The 18,056-nt window shown below is 39.8% G+C and overlaps 1 protein-coding gene across 1 annotated transcript in view; it reads left to right on the top strand.

Moving 5' to 3' along the window:
* The window catches only part of PHLPP1 (PH domain and leucine rich repeat protein phosphatase 1), a 212,964-nt gene that overhangs the window by 179,129 nt on the left and 15,779 nt on the right, over nucleotides 1-18,056 (top strand). The window contains 3 exon segments of the mRNA XM_005881787.2: nucleotides 6,695-6,895; nucleotides 9,650-9,812; nucleotides 13,398-13,528. Of these exon segments, the coding sequence (XP_005881849.1) occupies nucleotides 6,695-6,895; nucleotides 9,650-9,812; nucleotides 13,398-13,528 (495 nt within the window).

Raw genomic sequence — 18,056 nt, 5'->3', positions numbered from 1 at the left:
ATGGAGTGTGAGAGAAAGAGAGACATAATTTGCATTGTGGAAAAGGTAGAGATGCTGTATATTTGGTTTGATGAATTTGGGGGAAGGAATAAACTAGTACTGACAGTTGTAGGAGCAGGTCCACCCAGAACCATGAAGTGTAAAATATTGAAGAGGGTTTTTCTGGAGATAGTCTCTGTGGCCAGTTTCTTGCAGGTGGTTTCAGCTGTGATTTGTTTTGTTCACAGAGTTCAGGGCAGCCAGCATCTTACTGACCAAGTACATTTAAGTCACTGTGCTGAGTGATGTAGGGGTTGAAATGACTAACATAGGCATTACCCTCTAGGAGCTTACAATCTAATATAGAGTTTAAAATAACTACACAATAAACAATAATACAAGATGGGTTTGAGAGGGTTAAAGAGAAGGAATGATACAAGTGGTTTTAATTTGGCTCCTGGTGTGAAGACCAGCACTTTCTTGTATCATACATAGCTGTGTGCTTGGTAAATAGCTTCAGGCAGTAATGCAACTGCTTCAATTCTTCCATTCCTTTTGCTTCATAATACTAATCTTTAAAATGTATTGGCAACCTTTTTTAATATATTTCTTGTGGTACTAAATTAGCATTACCAATTTTGTTGGGTTATGTAACTGAAGAAAGGACCCAAATTCAAGTCTTCGTTTGTGTTCTAAGTAGAAGTTATGTTTGGAAATCTCAAGAGAACTGTCAGAAAAACATGCATTGTTGGACACAGCAAAAGACTCTTGGAAGTTTTTCTTTACTCCAAATCTTGGCTGCTAAAACTAATATCTTGGTTTAATTCCATGGCATGTTTGTTGAATACTACACGTTTAGAATGGTACACTAGTATGTTAATGCGCTTTACCTGGTAGCAGGAAGGTGTTTGGTAACCAAATAGGAAAGGGGACTCTACTCTAAATTAGATGACATTTACTCACATCTCTAGCTCCTCCAAAAACTTTAGACCAGTTTTATTTAAATTCCTATGAATTGAATCAGGAATTCCATTTATACGTTTTCTCTCCATGTTCATTTTTGAGTTTTGTTTATTTTTATTTGCTTTTCACTGGCAGCTTAAAAACTATAGATAGATTGGAAATATGATGGACCATATATTGTTCAAAAATTGATGGTGATTTTGATCTTAGGATAGATCGGGCTTTAGTTTTATGGGTGAACTGGTAAATATTCTAATCTGGATTTTACTGGCCTAAAGCTCTCTTCTTACCTCTTTTTGCTTAGAGTTGAGGATTTTCTTGATGGAAACCCCCAAAAGAATTACAAATAGTTTTCATCAACAGATGGGCAAAAGTAGGGGTTGATATTCCCCATAGGTCACTAGAGTGGATGGATGAGGTATTGCCATCCTTCTGTTCTTCCTGAAATCTTGCCATGCCTGGCTTCCTGTCCATCTTGAATCTGCACACTCATTTAATGGCCAGAGAGCTGCTTCTGATGAGATCACTCAAATTAACAAAGCCACAATGGATCCTTTAAAGGCAAGTTATAGATTCCTGTTGTGGGTAGACATTAGGGTCTGTTTTTATCCCTGGTTAGAACAGTATAAGGCATTTATTTTCGGGGGTAGGAATGGGGGGAGTGTATGTACAAATATGGTAATTAATAAATATCTCCAGAGTATTAGTCACATTACAGACCATAAGTTTTAGTGACTCAGACAGAACATGTGTAAATATCAAGGGGCCTATCGATTGACCATGACAACTGGTGCCTTTTGGCAAAGACTGATACTTCTGGCATTTTGAAGAGCTAGGTTGCCTACACTTTTCTTTTTTAAGTGAGGAGAACTATCTTGTGAAGTTCTGTTTTAAGAGCCATAGTGAAATAAAACAGTATTTCTCAAAGTGTGTCTTTAGAATCCCCTTAAGTACTTACTAAACATGCAGGTTCCTGGCCCTTATCTCAGTTCCACGGACTCAACTGTCCACTCATCAGAATTTTTGATTCTGTAGATTTCGAGGCCTTCCTCTAACCTACTTAAGAATATCTGGGGGCTGAAGTTGAGAATCATGTATCTTCTGATAGGAGGGCACAATATAACTTCTGTGTGCTTTTGCCAAAATGCATCACTGTATACTAATGAAGAGAAAACCTAAATGGAAAGGTATTCTACAAAATAATTGTCTGATACTTTTCAAAAATGTCAAGGTCATTTGAGACAGATAAGGTTGATTAGAGGAGGAGACTAAGAGGGCATGATAATGAAATGCAAGTGGGATTCTGGATTGGATCCCGGTCCAGATAGAGCACATCAGTAGGATCATTGATGAAATTAGGATAAGGTCTGTACATTAATTTAAAGTATTGCATCAATGTGAAGTAATTAATTATACTTAATTTTTAAAATTCGTTTCGAGTTCTTATTTAACAATTTTTATATCTATATAACTTTTGTTCCGTTATGTTATAGGCTTATGATCTTTATTACCCAAGCCAGGCAGATTTTCAGACCTTCCAAAATAAGTGTGTGAATTCCATTGGACTTGTATGCACTTTTCCTTCACTTGCAATCCCCACTATTAGGTGATGTTGCTAGGCAATTAATAATTGTGGGGTTGTTGTTTTTCAAACTGATTAGCTGGGTATACCATTGATTTAGTGAATTTCTATCAGCACTTAAAAATTAAATAGGATAGAAAATACTAGTGTAAAAGTAAGATTAAATATGGCTTCATGAAACTTTTGTTTCAGTTACACATATGTATTTTGCATGTGTACTGTGCTGGATGGTCATGTAAAATGTATTTTGTACTCTTGGTCACCATCATAAAAAATTTGAAAGCCCTTCCTTTATGAGCTACCAGCCTTATGAAGATGTATGAAATAGTCAAAAGTACTGTGTTGTAAAGATGACAAGGAATATAGATTGTTTTGTTTGACACTTTTGGAACATTTTGGGGCCAAAAGTCAGGGGGTTGTCTAAAAGTAGGAGAGGTTTTCTGGGCTTAGAGTCTTAACCTTTTGCATTTTTAATAGACTACAAGTCCCAGTACTGATATCCAGGAAAAATATGTAAATGCAGACTGCCTGGTATGCCTACAAATAGGTAAATCTGTTGTGATTCCAAATCCTGTGCTTTATCTCAAGAACAGCTTGGCTGTAAAGTTTAAGGGTACGCTGGAAAATACTAAAAAGCAATTTAAAACAAAACAAAGCAAAAATTAGATGAGCCAGAAAGATGGACAGAATGTGCCAAAGAAGAATATAGCAATTGCTCAAGAAGCAGGAAGTGGACTCATTTCACTGCTGTTGTGGGCAGCTTTCCAAATACTTTAGGGTAGGGGCCATACATGGTGTCTTTTTCCTACAACTTTTGCATTTCTGCTAAGGAAAGTTTTTGAGTACTGTGCTAGTTATTGAGTTATTTTAAGCATTCAGTTTAAAGTGCTGTGTACATGTGGTCTTCCTGCTACCCAGCAGGTGCCCGGCTTGACCTCCAGCTTTTTTTGGAGAGAAGGGCCTATGAAAATGTCCTCAGGAAAAATGTTTTATTATTATTATTTTTGTTTTGAAATTTAGAGAGATCTGTTAGGGAATAGTGGACTCTTAAGATTGACGAGATCTGTGTTTTATTTCTGGCTCTGCCAGTAATTACTATTTAACCATTGCCAAGTAATTTGACTTTTCTCAGCTTCAGTTTCTGTCTTCTGTGAAATATGAGGGGGGCATCTCTAGGATAATGGGAGAGTCCAATGAAATAGAAAATAGGAACCAGCTGTAGTCTCCACAAAGCACCTTACAAATGAAAAGAAAGCAGTGATGTTACTGCTTTTTTTCTAATTAGTAGAGGAGGGTTGCATAGTAAGGAAGGTTGAATGGGTGAAACATCTGTTGGCACATTAAACAATATTTTATGCAGAAATCTATAAGGAAGAAGCTTGATGAGGTTGTCACATCCTATTGAGGTTGAGGCCAAACTCAGTGCTTTAGGAATTTAGCAGAAAGCAGGGGGTGGGGTTATATACCATCTTTACTGAGTAAAACTGTTAAATTTTGCAAAATTAAAGTAGTTGCTCATTCTGGTGGAAATACAACACCTACATTAAACCAATTTAATTTGTATCCTAAAACGTTGTGAGGTTGTGAGACAAGTTTTTTATATTTAAGAGGGTGGGTACTGAATTTAATTTCCTGAGACCATTATAATAAGACGTCTTTTTAATCCAATTGTTTGCTCTCTGCCCATTGACTAACAAGGTGACTCAGTCAGGCTTTATTCATACAAATGAAATTCTTTGGAACCGGCCAGTGTAGTTTCAACTTAGTTTTATTTCCTGGAGGGGTAGGGTGTGGGATTTATTTCCCTACCCCCTTAATTTCCCGTAAAGAGTATATAGCTCCTTCAGTACAAGCGGATTTCAGCAAGATGAGAGAACACGTTTTTGGAAATCACTGTCTCGCCTTCTTTCAGATGGCGCGAACAGTTTCCCAAGTCCCCTCTGCAGCTTTCTAAATGAGCATTCACTTGTCAATCTTTTTTCCTTTCAAATGATGTTCCCTCTTCTTCTGGCCTAAATGTGTGCAAACATTTTTATGAATTAATTTATCTCTTTTCTTTGCCTGCATCTGTAACTACATATTTCCTGGAGAATTGTGTTTTAGTGAGATTGTCAGATAGTTTCCCGGCCAACCTCAGTCCATGTTATTTTAGAGCAGTGCATTTTAATTTTTCCTAGTTCTGCACTGAAGAAATTACTAACAGGGCATTTAAGTCAGGTGATACAAATGGGACCTAAAGAGATACTAAAAAAATAACGAAATAAAATAAAAAAGAGATACTCATAGATGCTTTAAAGAACTATGGTGCTGACACTGGTTTCCTTCCTAGTTCAAAACCATTTCAGAAGCGGCATGAATGACCTTTATTTTCCTCTCTGCAGCACACATGACTATAATTTCCCATGACTATTTATGGTCTCTACAGCCGTTCTCTAACTTCCCTTTAAAAAAAAAAGTCAACAGAATACGTGTTTCTTTAATGGAAAATGTTCTATTTTGGGGAAGCTGCTTTTCCTCAGATAAGTAGTGGAGTTGGGTGTGTGTGTATAAGCATGTGGGGGTTGCAAAATTGGGGAGTATTAAATTAGTGGGTTGAGAGTTTGGAATGACAATCCTGGTGATGACTCCTGAATGCAAAGCCTTCTTTTTATCCAAGATTAAAAATAACTGTACCTGGTATTCCATTTTTCTTTTCTTTTCTTTTTTTTTTTTAAAGGAAGATTTTATTCTTTTTTCCAAAGATATGGTAGAATAGTCCTGAATTGAGTGCTGACTGTTTCAGACCCAAGTGATTTTGAAATGAGAAAATGGAGGTTCACTAACACAGTAGTTCTATGTGGAGGCAGGGCAGCTTTGACCTTACACTAGAGCAGGTGAGTCCTGTGGGCTGAACACGCTCCATGTTCCGGTGGCTGCAGCTTCACCATGGAGCATACCCTGCCAAATGGTTTGGAACCTTGTCACAGCAAGGATTCTGTCTCAGTTCTGCAGCTTTGCATTTTGCATTTATCTGTGTCTCACAATAACTCTAGGATTACTGTTTGACAATATTAGTTATCTTAGGTATAAAAACATTCTTCATATTTTAGCCATTGTTCACTCTGTTATTTGGATAACCAGTTGCATATTTAGATATTATTTATTTGTTCTTAATGTAAAAATTTTTGAATAATAAGATAATTACAGAAAAGAGGACAGATCATAAGTGTAGCACATGATGAATTTTATCAAAGTGAGTGCACTCCTGTAACCAGCACCCCGATCGAAAACCAGACGTCATCCTGTTGGAAAAACCAGTCTTCTCCTAGACACTGCTTCCTTTTCCCTGACTTCTGATACCCCCCTGTTGTTAGGGACTCACACGGTGTATCCTCTGTTCTCTGGCTTCTTTCACTCCACATTACTTTTGCAAGATTTGTCCTGTTGTTGGGGGGAAGGAGGTGTGGGGGGTGTGGGAAGAGACTGGACAAAAATCTTACACCTATGGATGAGGACAGTGGTAGGGGGTAAGGGCATGGGGTGGGGTGGGAACCTGGTGGAGGGGAGATATGGTGGAAAAAAGAGGAACATCTGTAATAATCTGAACAATAAAAGATTTATTAATTTAAAAAAAAAAAAAAGATTTGTCCTGTTGATCATGAAGTTGTAGTTCTTCATTTCTCCAGCTGTATAGTGTCCCTTCATCAGAGCAAATCAGCTCCTGGGGTTGTGAACCTGTCAGTAAAATGTGGTTTTGACAACATACTGACAGGGCTTAGTCACTATGTGCTTTAGTTGGGTTGTGATCTAATATCCAATTGTTTTATTACTATAAGAACTCTTTTTTTTAAAAAGGCAATTATTTTTCTCTTCCTAAAGACAAAATATTTATCACTCTCTCTCCCACTCCCCATCAGCTATAAAATTAGTCACTTCGGTCACCTTTTGTGCTCCCATAAAAATCAATTTCTCTCTCTTTGTATATAAGACACATAGATAGCTGTTGTGTTCATCGTAGACAGGGGAGTCAGGTATCCAGATGCCTGCTAATTCCAGGTCCTGTCTTTAAATTCCCATTTCTAAACCCAGTTTCTAATATGCGAGGTATCCATCAGAAAACTGGGCTTTTTGAGGATTCCGGACTAGAACTCTGGCTTATCATCGGGATTTTGTTGCATTTTGTCCTTGTAGCCTGAGATTCCTGAATGCATCTGCCAACAAACTGGAAACCCTTCCTGCAGCCACGCTTTCCGAAGAGACGAGCAGCATCTTACAGGAGTTGTATTTGACAAACAACAACCTCACAGACAAGTGTGTGCCCTTGTTAACAGGACACCCCCACCTGAAGATCCTGCACATGGCCTACAACCGCCTTCAGAGCTTCCCAGCAAGGTAAGAGAAGCCCATCAAGGGATGCTTTTCACTGTGCTTCTGAAAATCAAGTCACAGATGGAAAGGCGAAAGCAGTCATTTCCCAGATGACGTAAAACTTGTTTCTCCCTGATTCATCTTCACCGTTGTCTTTTATATAAGCCACGATCAGCACTCTCCTAAAGAGAAATGTGTCGGTTTTCCTAATATGAATATATCCACAGACCCAATCACTAGAACATTCTTATGGTTTTGAAATAAGATATGTTATTTAGCATATGTATTTTTTTCTTTAGCTTCTTTTTAACCAAATCTTGGAAAACTTAACCTAATATGGTGGTTGGTAATTAGGACATCAATTAGCTACCAGTTTTTGTGTTTTTGCTTATGGTATAGGTAGCCGTGGTGGCTTGTGCAACCATAGAAACTGTGGGAGATTACGAAGGATGTCTGGCCCTCAGAAGATTCCGTTTCTAATAATATTTTGGTGTTGATTTCTGTTTTATGAGCAATGGCATTGTGTCTAGCTCTGCGGGAATCCACACCCCGAGCCTGCCCTGAGGGATTCACTCCCCATCCATGTCCACTTCATTGGCATCCATCCATCACACAAGTTGAGACTTAGAACACATACCCACACATCAAAGGAGCAAACATTAACCTCTCTGGTATTCTGCTAACTGCCACTGAGTCTGGGCCAAAGCAAAATACTGGCACAACTTCCCTCTGCTGCCCTCAGGACTACCTGTTTGTGTAAACCCTACTGAAGGAGGAAGGCCCAAATAGACATGGACTTTAAGTATTGCTCTGTGTTTTGTTTTTGTTTTTGTAGTATATATTTATTTCTGTAGTTTTTCCCTTCACTTGATGTTAATGATTCAATTTTTTTTGAACTTCTGTGTACTTTACTGTGGAATGAGGAGATGATATTTTGGGATGAAAACATAGTAATCACATAAGATAATACATCTGAAAGGGCTTATCGTCCTATTTCAGATGGTGAATGTCCAAGCCCTGCCTGAGAAATGATTATCAAACTCAGATTCTGCGGGTGTTCCCCAGGGAACCATGTCAGTTGTAATCAGCCAGAGTACAGAGAGTTTTTTATGCATTCCATCAAAACGCACCTTGGCATCATTTCTGTCTCCCTGGGGCTTGTGATGTGGCACAGCAGCTGCTCTACAAGACAGGACTGGGACATACCTGTCTCCTTGAGCCTCCTGTCTCACACAAGGTCTGGCCTAGGGTAGACTCCACAGATGGATGCTGAATTAAAGAACGTACTCCATGGTCAAGGCGTTCATGACCACCTTCTTTCCATGTTAACTTCTGTAACTTCTCCTTTCTTGGGCCCGATTGCTAACTTTTGAGTCATTTCTCATGCCCCGTTACCCATTGATTTCTCCACATTGCTTTTCAAAATATGATGATAGCATATCCAAATAATAGTCTTCCAAATTCGGGCTAATGTAAATGGATTACTTCGCAGTCTGCATCTGTAATGTTGTTTGTAGCATATCCTGATTCCATGTTGGGTATTGATGAGATTGAAAGATTGGGTTTCAGTAGACAAAAACTTAGTTCTTATGTATCTTAGGCATGTATTTTTTTTTCAAGGTAAGCAGATAAGATAACTTTTATATGTGAGAGATGACAGAAAGAAAAGTAATAATGGGTTTCTTGCTAAAATTTTTAAAGGTTCATTGTGACAAATAAAACCACAGCAAGCAGAGAAGATACCAATAGCTGTAAACTAAACGATTCACATTACAGATTTGAGTTCCACTCACTGGGAATCCTGAGCTTCTTGGAAACCAGCATCACCAGTGGCAGAAAAGGGGAGGAATGGCTGAGTGTCAGGTGGCCTGTGTATCATAAGACTGTGGAGGTGGAGGGGTTGTTCCTCCTCATCTACAGAAAATGCAGGACAAACTAACTCAGAAATTTTTCTTTATTTGCTTACTGTAATTATTGATTAATATTATTAAGATTAATTATAGATTAAGATTGAACAATAAAAGACATAGTTAAACAAGAGTGTTAGATTACATTAGGACACATTATTAAGGTAAGATCAGAGAGAGTCCTTCTTTGTGGGTGTTTGGGAGGAGTTGAGAGAAATTTCTTTGGGGCACAGTTTAAGTTTGGGTCCTGCCAGCAAGTGGAGAGATGATGCAGATGACCTTTCAGCATCCCCCAACCCCCACCCACTCCTCACCAGCACCTGTCGTCAGGGTGATGTCGGGAATTGGGGAGTTTGGTTTTAGGAGAAAACATACCTTCATAGGAGTTATAATCCTCTTTTTCCCTGCACCCCTTGAGTTTTCAGTGCCGATACAAAGGAAATCAGACTCTCCAACTAAGCTCTTTGAAAGTACTGATATGGGATTAATGCTGACTTTTAACCTATTTGAGCAGGATTTTCATTAGCTTTTAGACTAAACTGCATAGCAAGGTGATTGTTATCAGGATAACTTAATTCACACACAGTTTTCAGAGGAGAAGAATATCTGTTTTCCTTCTTGTTGCTAATTTGAAGAGTTTAAGTTAATAGTTTTTGTTTTAAAGTAGGAAAGGAGATGTTAAAATAATTTGATACTCAAAAAGCAATAGTGAAAAGATAGTCTTATTTGTTAAAATGACTATTACAAGTGAATCTTTAAAGAATCTTTAAAGTCATAGTAAATTCCACCTTTGACTTTCATTATGTGTTATTTTCTTTTTAACTTGCCCTATAATTATGACTCCCTGTGCGTGGATTTTTTCTTGTTTTAGTAAAATGGCGAAACTGGAGGAACTTGAAGAAGTCGATATCAGTGGGAACAAACTGAAAGCCATCCCAACAACCATCATGAACTGCCGGCGCATGCACACGGTGATCGCCCACTCCAACTGCATCGAGGTCTTTCCCGAAGTTATGCAGCTCCCGGAAATCAAGGTGTGTGGTTTCAGCCCATCTACTGTGGTGTCCAAAGAGAGAATTGTGTCTCTCATTCATTCATTTGGGCATTTGCACCATTGACTTCCTCAGCATGGAGACTCAGTTGTCTTTGCCCCATCCTTTCTAACCACTGAGCTAAACTATTGAGTCAGCAGAAGGAAAAAATAACCAGAAACCAAACCGCTGGACTGGGATTGGGAAATTGTATTCCAGCCCTTACCAACTGCATGGCGTGAGGCTAGCCACATAGCCACTGAAGGTTTCCCATCTGCCTAATCTATTTCCCTACTTATTTCCAGGCTCAGAGACTGAATGGGGTGTGATAGCAGTCTGAGAAACTTAATGGTGCCAGTGTACCCCTCTCTACCAGCTCCCCTAATTAAGTAGCATTCACCACCCAACTCATAATCATTCCCTGTATAGGTCACCAAGCATTCATTTCAGTTTAATGAAATGGGATAGAACAGATATTCCCATTTGATAGGTTAGGAAACTGAGGTGCTGAAACAGGAAATGATATATGTAAATGAAGGCAGCAATTGGTGTGATTCCTGAGTCAGGTAGACTTAATGGGGTGAAATCTGTTCACTGGGATGAGTCATCTAACAGGTTTTTATTTGTGTGTGTGTATGTGTTTGTATGTGCGTTGATGCAAAAGTAGGAATTCCTTATAGATATAAAATGTAGCTTTTCATTTGCATCTTAGAATTTCTGCTTATCCTCAGTTTTATGTTTAATAAAAAATAACTCAGTGGTTATAGACTTTGGAGCATATTCTAGTCTCCTAATAAGGAACAAAAGCTGTCCTACTTAGCCATTCCTCACTTTTCAGGCACTTCCCGATATAAACTTGATATAACAGACATTTGAAGATACTATAAATAGCATGCATAATTTTTTTACGACAGTGGTTTTCATACATTTACCTGGTTGACGTGTGCCTTCTTTGACATCCTGAGGAGTTCGGTGGCAGATTGAAGGGCAGGAGGAGTGTGAAACTGGAGTGTGACCAGATGGAATAAATGTCATCAGAGTATCACCCTGATGACAGCATTGTGGGGAGAGGGTCAGAAGGAAGGGAAACTGAAAGCAAAGCTAGGGAGGGTCATAGTCCTCTAGGGGAATGTGATGGACAGGATAGTGAAGGACTCAGAAGGGAACTGGCTGCAGTGAATTAAAGACGTGGTGACCAAATGGGCCTGGGCGGGGTTATATAAGCACCATCTCTAAGAAGGTCTGCTTTCCATGGCCAGTTATTATCTTTGTAAATAAATACTCTAGTGAACTCATTTTATAATTTGATAATATAAGAATGAGCAATTTTACATTGACAGAACTCTGAAAGTTTAAAACCTTAGATCACATTATAAAACATTGCTAACCAATTTTATAAAATTTAGTAATGTTCTAAAATGCCTTTTTAGATTATGGGAATCTTTTCCCATAATCCATGCCCTGACCTCTGAATTTATTTCTGTCAACCACATATGTTATGAGCTATCCACACCTGCCAGCCCTTAAGCTCAGGTTTCAAAATTACCCAGGAGATTATATTTATACCATTTGTTGTCTTATCTGTGATGTATTCCGACTCTACTGGCAGAATAAACCATTATTAACCAGTATTATAAATTTTTCATTAAAGTCCAGTTGACTATTCATGCAACCATTATTTATAATTGGAAAATAAAACAAAAAGGAGATGACCATTTTTCTATTATGAATGTTTTAATTATGTGAAATATTGTACTTAACTGAAATTATTAAGGCTGTTAAAGGTGTTGGGAGTGAAAATATGGAATAATTGAAATGTAATGAAATGGTACCTACATTTATGATCTTTTAAAGTTTTTTATATTAATAATAAGCCAATAAGAAAAAAAAATAGAATGCTAACACTGGTAGTGTTAAGGTGGTAAATTTAAGGGCAAGTTTTCTAAGCTTTTCTGTTTGTCCAACCTTTTGTAATGGGTCATAAAGCTCTTGTATTAAAAAGTAATTACTTAAGATTATACTATAATTTTATAGCATTGCTGCAGTTTGGGAGCAAGAGTATGAAACAATTTGTGTGAAACATTGTATTATCAGTTAAAAACACATTTCTCCAAAAATATAGGTTCTCATTTTACCTAGTCTATAGCTCTCCCCAATCCATTATAGATTTAAGTTCTTTTAAGAATTTTTCCAAATAACGATGATTTTTTCCACTTTTGAGGATTCTGAAATTCTTGAATACAATTTGCTTTCAAACTATCTTAAGGTTTTTTAATAGGCTGTGGTACATTTACACCAGGGAATATTATGCAGCAGTGAAAAAGAAGGATCTCTTACTCTTTGAGATAACATGGAGGGATCTGGAGAGTATTATGCTAAGCAAAATAATCCTGTCAGAGAAAGACAAATGCCATGCTTTCACTTATATGTGTAATCTAATGAACAAAATAAACTGATGAACAAAATAGGTCTAGAGACATAGAAGCATGGGACAGACTTACAATCTCAGAGAAAAGGCAGGTGTGGGTTGTGGCTGGGAAGAGATCAACCAAAGAACTCATATGCACATACTATATATGCATAACCCATGGACACAGACAAACAATAGTGTGGGGACGGCGTGGGCGTGGGGTGGCGGCGGGCTAGAAGGAGTCAATGGGGGGAAATGGGGTACATATGTAATACTTTCTAAAATAAAGATTTAAAAATAAAATTATAGTCAGGTGCCAGCTCAAGCCAGATAACTGAATGCTTTCCACTTCATCCTGCTGAATTTGGGGTCCACATTCTCTTATCCAGAAAACTTACCAGTTACTCTCATTCTGGCCTGTGCATGCGAGCCTTCTGCCCTGGTTCCCTGCTCCCAGAGCAGAAGCACAGCCCCTGGTGTTAGGTCTCACCTCATTTAAGCCTTCCACTGACTTTATGAGAAAGGAGGCATTATTCCCATTCACAGATAACACAGAATTTCTGCTCTAATCAATATGCTGATCCTTCTGCTTGTTTTCTGATGAGATTAGGCGGGGGTTGCTGGGAGGGTCCAGGTGTTCAATGCCCGGAGGGCAGGATCCATATTTAATTCCTGCCCTTTTCTATTGCATATAGTAGACAGGCCCATGTGCTAGTCTGTCTCTTACTGATATCTTACTTAGCTTCTTTTGAAGATCTTATCATTCTGAGTATTTGTTCCCTGCTTTTTCCCCATTTGCATGGGTTTTTGTTTGTTTTAAGAAGTTCCATTTTGATGTTGTAACTACCTCATGTTCACAACAGGTGCAGAGATTTTTGTCAGCAATAAGAAAAAGTATCCTGAGGATATTTCAGTTAACTCTTAATTTTAAATGTACAGAAAACTTTGAAGGATAAAGATGGGGAGAAGAAAGAGCATGGATTTTTTTTTGCATTATTCAAAGAGAGTAAAAATTTAAACTGCATTTAACAAAACCTGTTTTCAATGTCTGTGGCAGAGTGGCCACCAAACTTTTCTGCATTTGAGCAGCGAGTGTAGCAAATGGTTAGGCTGATTCCGCTGGGAGGCACAGGAGCTCTGAACCACCTGACTCTCCTTGTTTCCACTTATTTCTTCAGTGTGTGGACCTGAGCTGTAACGAGCTAAGCGAAGTCACTTTACCAGAAAACCTGCCTCCAAAATTGCAAGAACTAGACCTGACTGGAAACCCCCGGCTGGCTCTCGATCACAAAACCCTGGAGCTGCTGAAGTAAGTGTTTCATGAAGCACTGACAACAGGCTTTACCTGAGTAAGAACATCAGTCTAGCATCTACTCACATCCTAGTGGTATCTTCACTCATTTGAAGTCATTTGAAAGTCTGTAGTTCACCAAAATGGAGGGCCAAAAAATTCTAATAGTTGGACACTCAAGTGTCCTTCCAGAAATTTAAAAACAAACAAATCCCACCCCAAACAAAAAGGAACAAGAATACTGAATACAAAGAAGAAAATGGTAAATAAAGACAAAGGTGAGAACAACAAATGACCAAGACATGAACTTCCATCTCAGTTACTGACAACATGGGTGATGTGTAGTGCAGATGTTTCTGTAGGATTTTGAGAGAGGAATCATGTGGGAAAATTACAGTTTAGATGATTTAAACAAAACTTGGAGTGTGGGATAATTAGATCCTGTGACGTTCTATTCGTGTTTTGGGAAAGAGTTCATAGATACTGTCTCATTCTTGAAGTTGATGGAGAATCACAGGTTCAAGCTCGCTATGTAAAATACTAAAAAGGTAACCTCATTAGAAAAGATGTCTTTATAGGAATGTTATCTCAGAGCTCTAAATATCAATAGAATTAAATGAATTATGCTCCACAGTTAAATATTATACAGCCATTAAAAATGATGTGCAGTTATATTACTAATTTGCGAGGTCTCCACAGTATAATGTTAAGGGAAGAAAAAGTTAAGGAAATTTGTATAATATAATTCCACTTTTTGTAAAAATAAATCTCTGTGCATTGGGTGGTCATGTGTGTGCTCAGGCACACCTAGAAAAATGCCTCAAAGGATAGAAAAAAATGTTAAAATAGTGTTATTCTTGGGATAATAGGGTTATGGGTGGTCTTAATTTTCTTCTTAAAACTTTTCTGAATTTTTGGACTTTTTTGCTATGTATCTTAAAGTAACAGTCTTAGTTAGACAGTGACAGCTATCAGTCATTATGTATGCCTTGTATGCCATATGCTTAAACCCTGTTGTAACATCTGTTGCTGAAAGTCATCCTCTGTTATCTTAGGAAAAAACAAAAAGGGTAGAATTTTGAAAGTAGAATTTTGGTCCATTAATCTATCCTAACCTTTAGTGCAAACTAAAATTTGAAAAGCATTTAAGGTGATTCCTAGATGCATTGGCCTAATCAATGCCTATTTGTTGATATTTTAAGTCCTGAGTGAGCACATTGATTTCAATATATAATTGAAGAATACTGCCTAAGTAGTGTCCTCAGGAAGCCACAGAGACCTAGACTCTCTCTACTGTTCATCAAACAGTACGGGAAGCCTTGGCCCAAATCCCTCAGTCTGTCCAGACCTTAGTTTTCTCCTCTCTAGGATGGGGAGGATGGCTGACATGCTCTCCAAGGACTTCTCAGAATGAGAGTCCATATAATATGATATTTTGTATTAAAAATAATTGCATCAAAATTTGCTAATAAATGCAACTAGCTGTTTGGAGAAAAATAAAAGTTGAATTCTTATCTCATACCAAAGTAAATTCCAGCTAAATTAAACCTATAAAATAAAATAATTTTTTAAAGTAAGAAGAAATTATATGAATATATTCACAAGCCAGAAAAGGACTTTTTAGCCAAAAAGGGGGGAGGGGGGGACCACAGGAAGAGACATCTATAATATATGTAGATTGGATTTTATGTTTATGTTATGTATATCCTATATAATAAAAGCGTAATATGCAAATCAACTGAACAGCAGAACAACCAGTCGGCAGGGGGCGGGGCTGGCGAGCAGGCAGCGCCAGGCCAGCCAAGGCGCATGCCAGCTGGCAGAGGGAGGGAACGGCGATGGGGGGCGGCAGCGACCAGCAGCAGCGGTGGAGGGGCAATGGCGGGGCTGGCACCATCCCCTGATTTGCCCGTCCAGTTGCCTCCCGCAGAGGGAGACTGGGCGACAGCGGCGGGATGATGGGGGCAGTGCCGTCTCCTAATCGGTAGGCCCGGTCGCCTCCCGCAGAGGGAGGCCAGACTGCCATCAGTAGGACATCCCCTGTGAGAGGGCGCAGGCCGGGCTGAGGGATCCCCCCCTACCCCTGTGCATGAATTTTCGTACACTGGGCCTCTAGTTTATATATAATACTTTCTATATAAAAAAGGTTTAAATGTCTATTCTAAAAGCTATCGTGATTAAACCTAAAAGGAATGACAAACTAAGGACATTGGCAAAGAATTAATATTTAATAGAAAATGTTCTTATAAGTCAGTAAGAAAAGCACTAAAAAAAATAAGTGAAGGACATTAACGTTTAACAAAAGAAATACAGTTACATGAAAAGATCATGTTCAACATTACTAGTACATCAAGGAAATATTAAATATTTAAATGATAATGATTTTCTCCCTCTAATTGGTGCTTCATTGTGACTATAAATGGATATAACTTTTCCTAAAATCTACTGGCCCTGTGTATCAAGCTTCTCAAAATATTCCCATACTGAGACCAAGGTTTTATCTGGAAAAAATTTATTCTAACAAATAATCAGAAATGTGTTTATTTTTGGGTGCAGAATAGTCATCAAGATATTTCTAATTATATTTATCATCAATGTAAAATAATGAAAAATGTCCATGATTTAATCAGAAAAAAAGATGCAAAGCTATAGATAGGTAGGAATGTAGGTAGGTAGGTAGATAGGTAGACAGACAGACAGACATGCTATTATATATACACTAGAGGTCTGGTGCACGAATTCGTGCACGGGTGGGGTTCCTCAGCCTGGCTGGTGATTGGGGTCGATTGGGGCATCTCTCCCAGTCCCATTCGGGCTGATAGGGGCCGCCCGGCTGGCCAGGAGGCGGGACCACAGGAGGTTGGCCAGCTACGGGAGGTTGGCTGTGGAAGCACACTGACCACCTGGCTGGCTGTGGGGAGGGACCACGGGAGGTTGGCCATGGGAGTGCACTGACCACCAGGGGGCAGCTCCTGCATTGAGTGGTCAGTGCGCATCATAGCTACTGGCCGGTCGTCTGGTCCTAACGGTCACTTAGGCTTATATATATATATATAGACTAGAGGCTCGGTGCACGAAATTTGTGCACGGGGGACAGAGGGTCCCCCTCAGCCCAGCCTGCACCCTCTCCAATCCAGGACCCCTTGGGGGATGTCCAACTGCTGGTTTAGTGGAGGGGGAATCAGGCCTAAACTGGCAGTCGGACATCCCTCTCACAATCCTGGACCGCTGGCTCCTAACTGCTCACCTGCCTGATTGCCCCCAACTGCCCCCCTTTGCCGGTCTGGTCGCCCCCAAATGCTCCCCGCCACCAGCCTGGTTGCCCCTTACTGTCCCCCCTGCCGGCCTAGTCGCCCCCAAATGCCCCCCCACTGCAGCCTGGTCACCCCTCACTGCCCCCCACCACCAGCCTGGTCACCCCCAACGTCCCCCCTGCCAGCCTGGTCGCCCCATGAAGCCTGCTGTTTAGTCATTTGGTCGTCTCTCACTAACCCCCCTGCCGTCCTGGTCGCCCCACGCAGCCTGATGTTTAGTCGTTTGGTTGTCCCTCACTAACCCCCCAGCCAGCCTTGTCACCCCACGCAGCCTGTGGTTTGTTGTCTCTAACTGCTCACCTGCCTGATTGCCCCCAACTGCCCCCCTTTGCCGGTCTGGTCGCCCCCAAATGCTCCCCGCCACCAGCCTGGTTGCCCCTTACTGTCCCCCCTGCCGGCCTAGTCGCCCCCAAATGCCCCCCCACTGGCCTGGTCGCCCCTCACTGCCCCCCCCGCCACCAGCCTGGTCGCCCCACACAGCCTGTTCGGTAGTCTGTCTGGTTGTTTCGGTCGTGATGGCCCCTGGCTCTTTATATATATGGATAGTGTTCTTTGCCATCAAATGTAATGATCTTTAAATGTAATTCCTACTTTTAAAAATCTGAAGTTAGTCATCCAATAATGGGAGGAGGGATGGAGAGGAGGGAGATAGCAGATGGTGCTATCTGGTCGTGACGGCCCCTGGCTTTTTACATATTAGGATGAGAGAAAACCTACTTGTTAAAGTTCTCTACAATGAGCATGTCACTGGAGGGGCCATGTAGGGAAGCACATGTGTGCTCTAAGGTTTAAAAATAATAAAATAAATAAAATAAAATAAAATAAAATAAAATAAAATAAAATAAAATATGGGCCTGACCCGTATGGCTCAGTGGTTGAGCGTCAACCTAAGAACCAGTAGGTCACAGTTCGATTCCCGGTCAGGGCACATGCCAGGGTTGTGGGCTCAATCCCCGGTGGGGAGTGTGCAGGAGGCAACAGATCAATGATTCTCTCATCATTGATGTTTCTATTTTTCCCTCTTTCTTCCTCTCCAAAATAAATAAAAATATATTTTTAAAATATTCTAAAAATCTAAGTTAAAGCAAAATAATAATCTTTTAAAAATCTATACTAATAAAAGGGTAATATGCTAATTAGACCGAACAACTTCCGGACAACTTTCCGGACGTCCCGGACAAAGCAGCCATGGTGGTGGGGCTGAGGCAGAGGTGGTTAGGGGTGATCAGGCC

This window comes from Myotis brandtii, unplaced genomic scaffold (assembly GCF_000412655.1).
Source record: "Myotis brandtii unplaced genomic scaffold, ASM41265v1 scaffold69, whole genome shotgun sequence".
Classification (NCBI taxonomy): Eukaryota; Metazoa; Chordata; class Mammalia; order Chiroptera; family Vespertilionidae; genus Myotis; species Myotis brandtii.
This window is presented reverse-complemented; position numbering and strand designations above follow the sequence as displayed.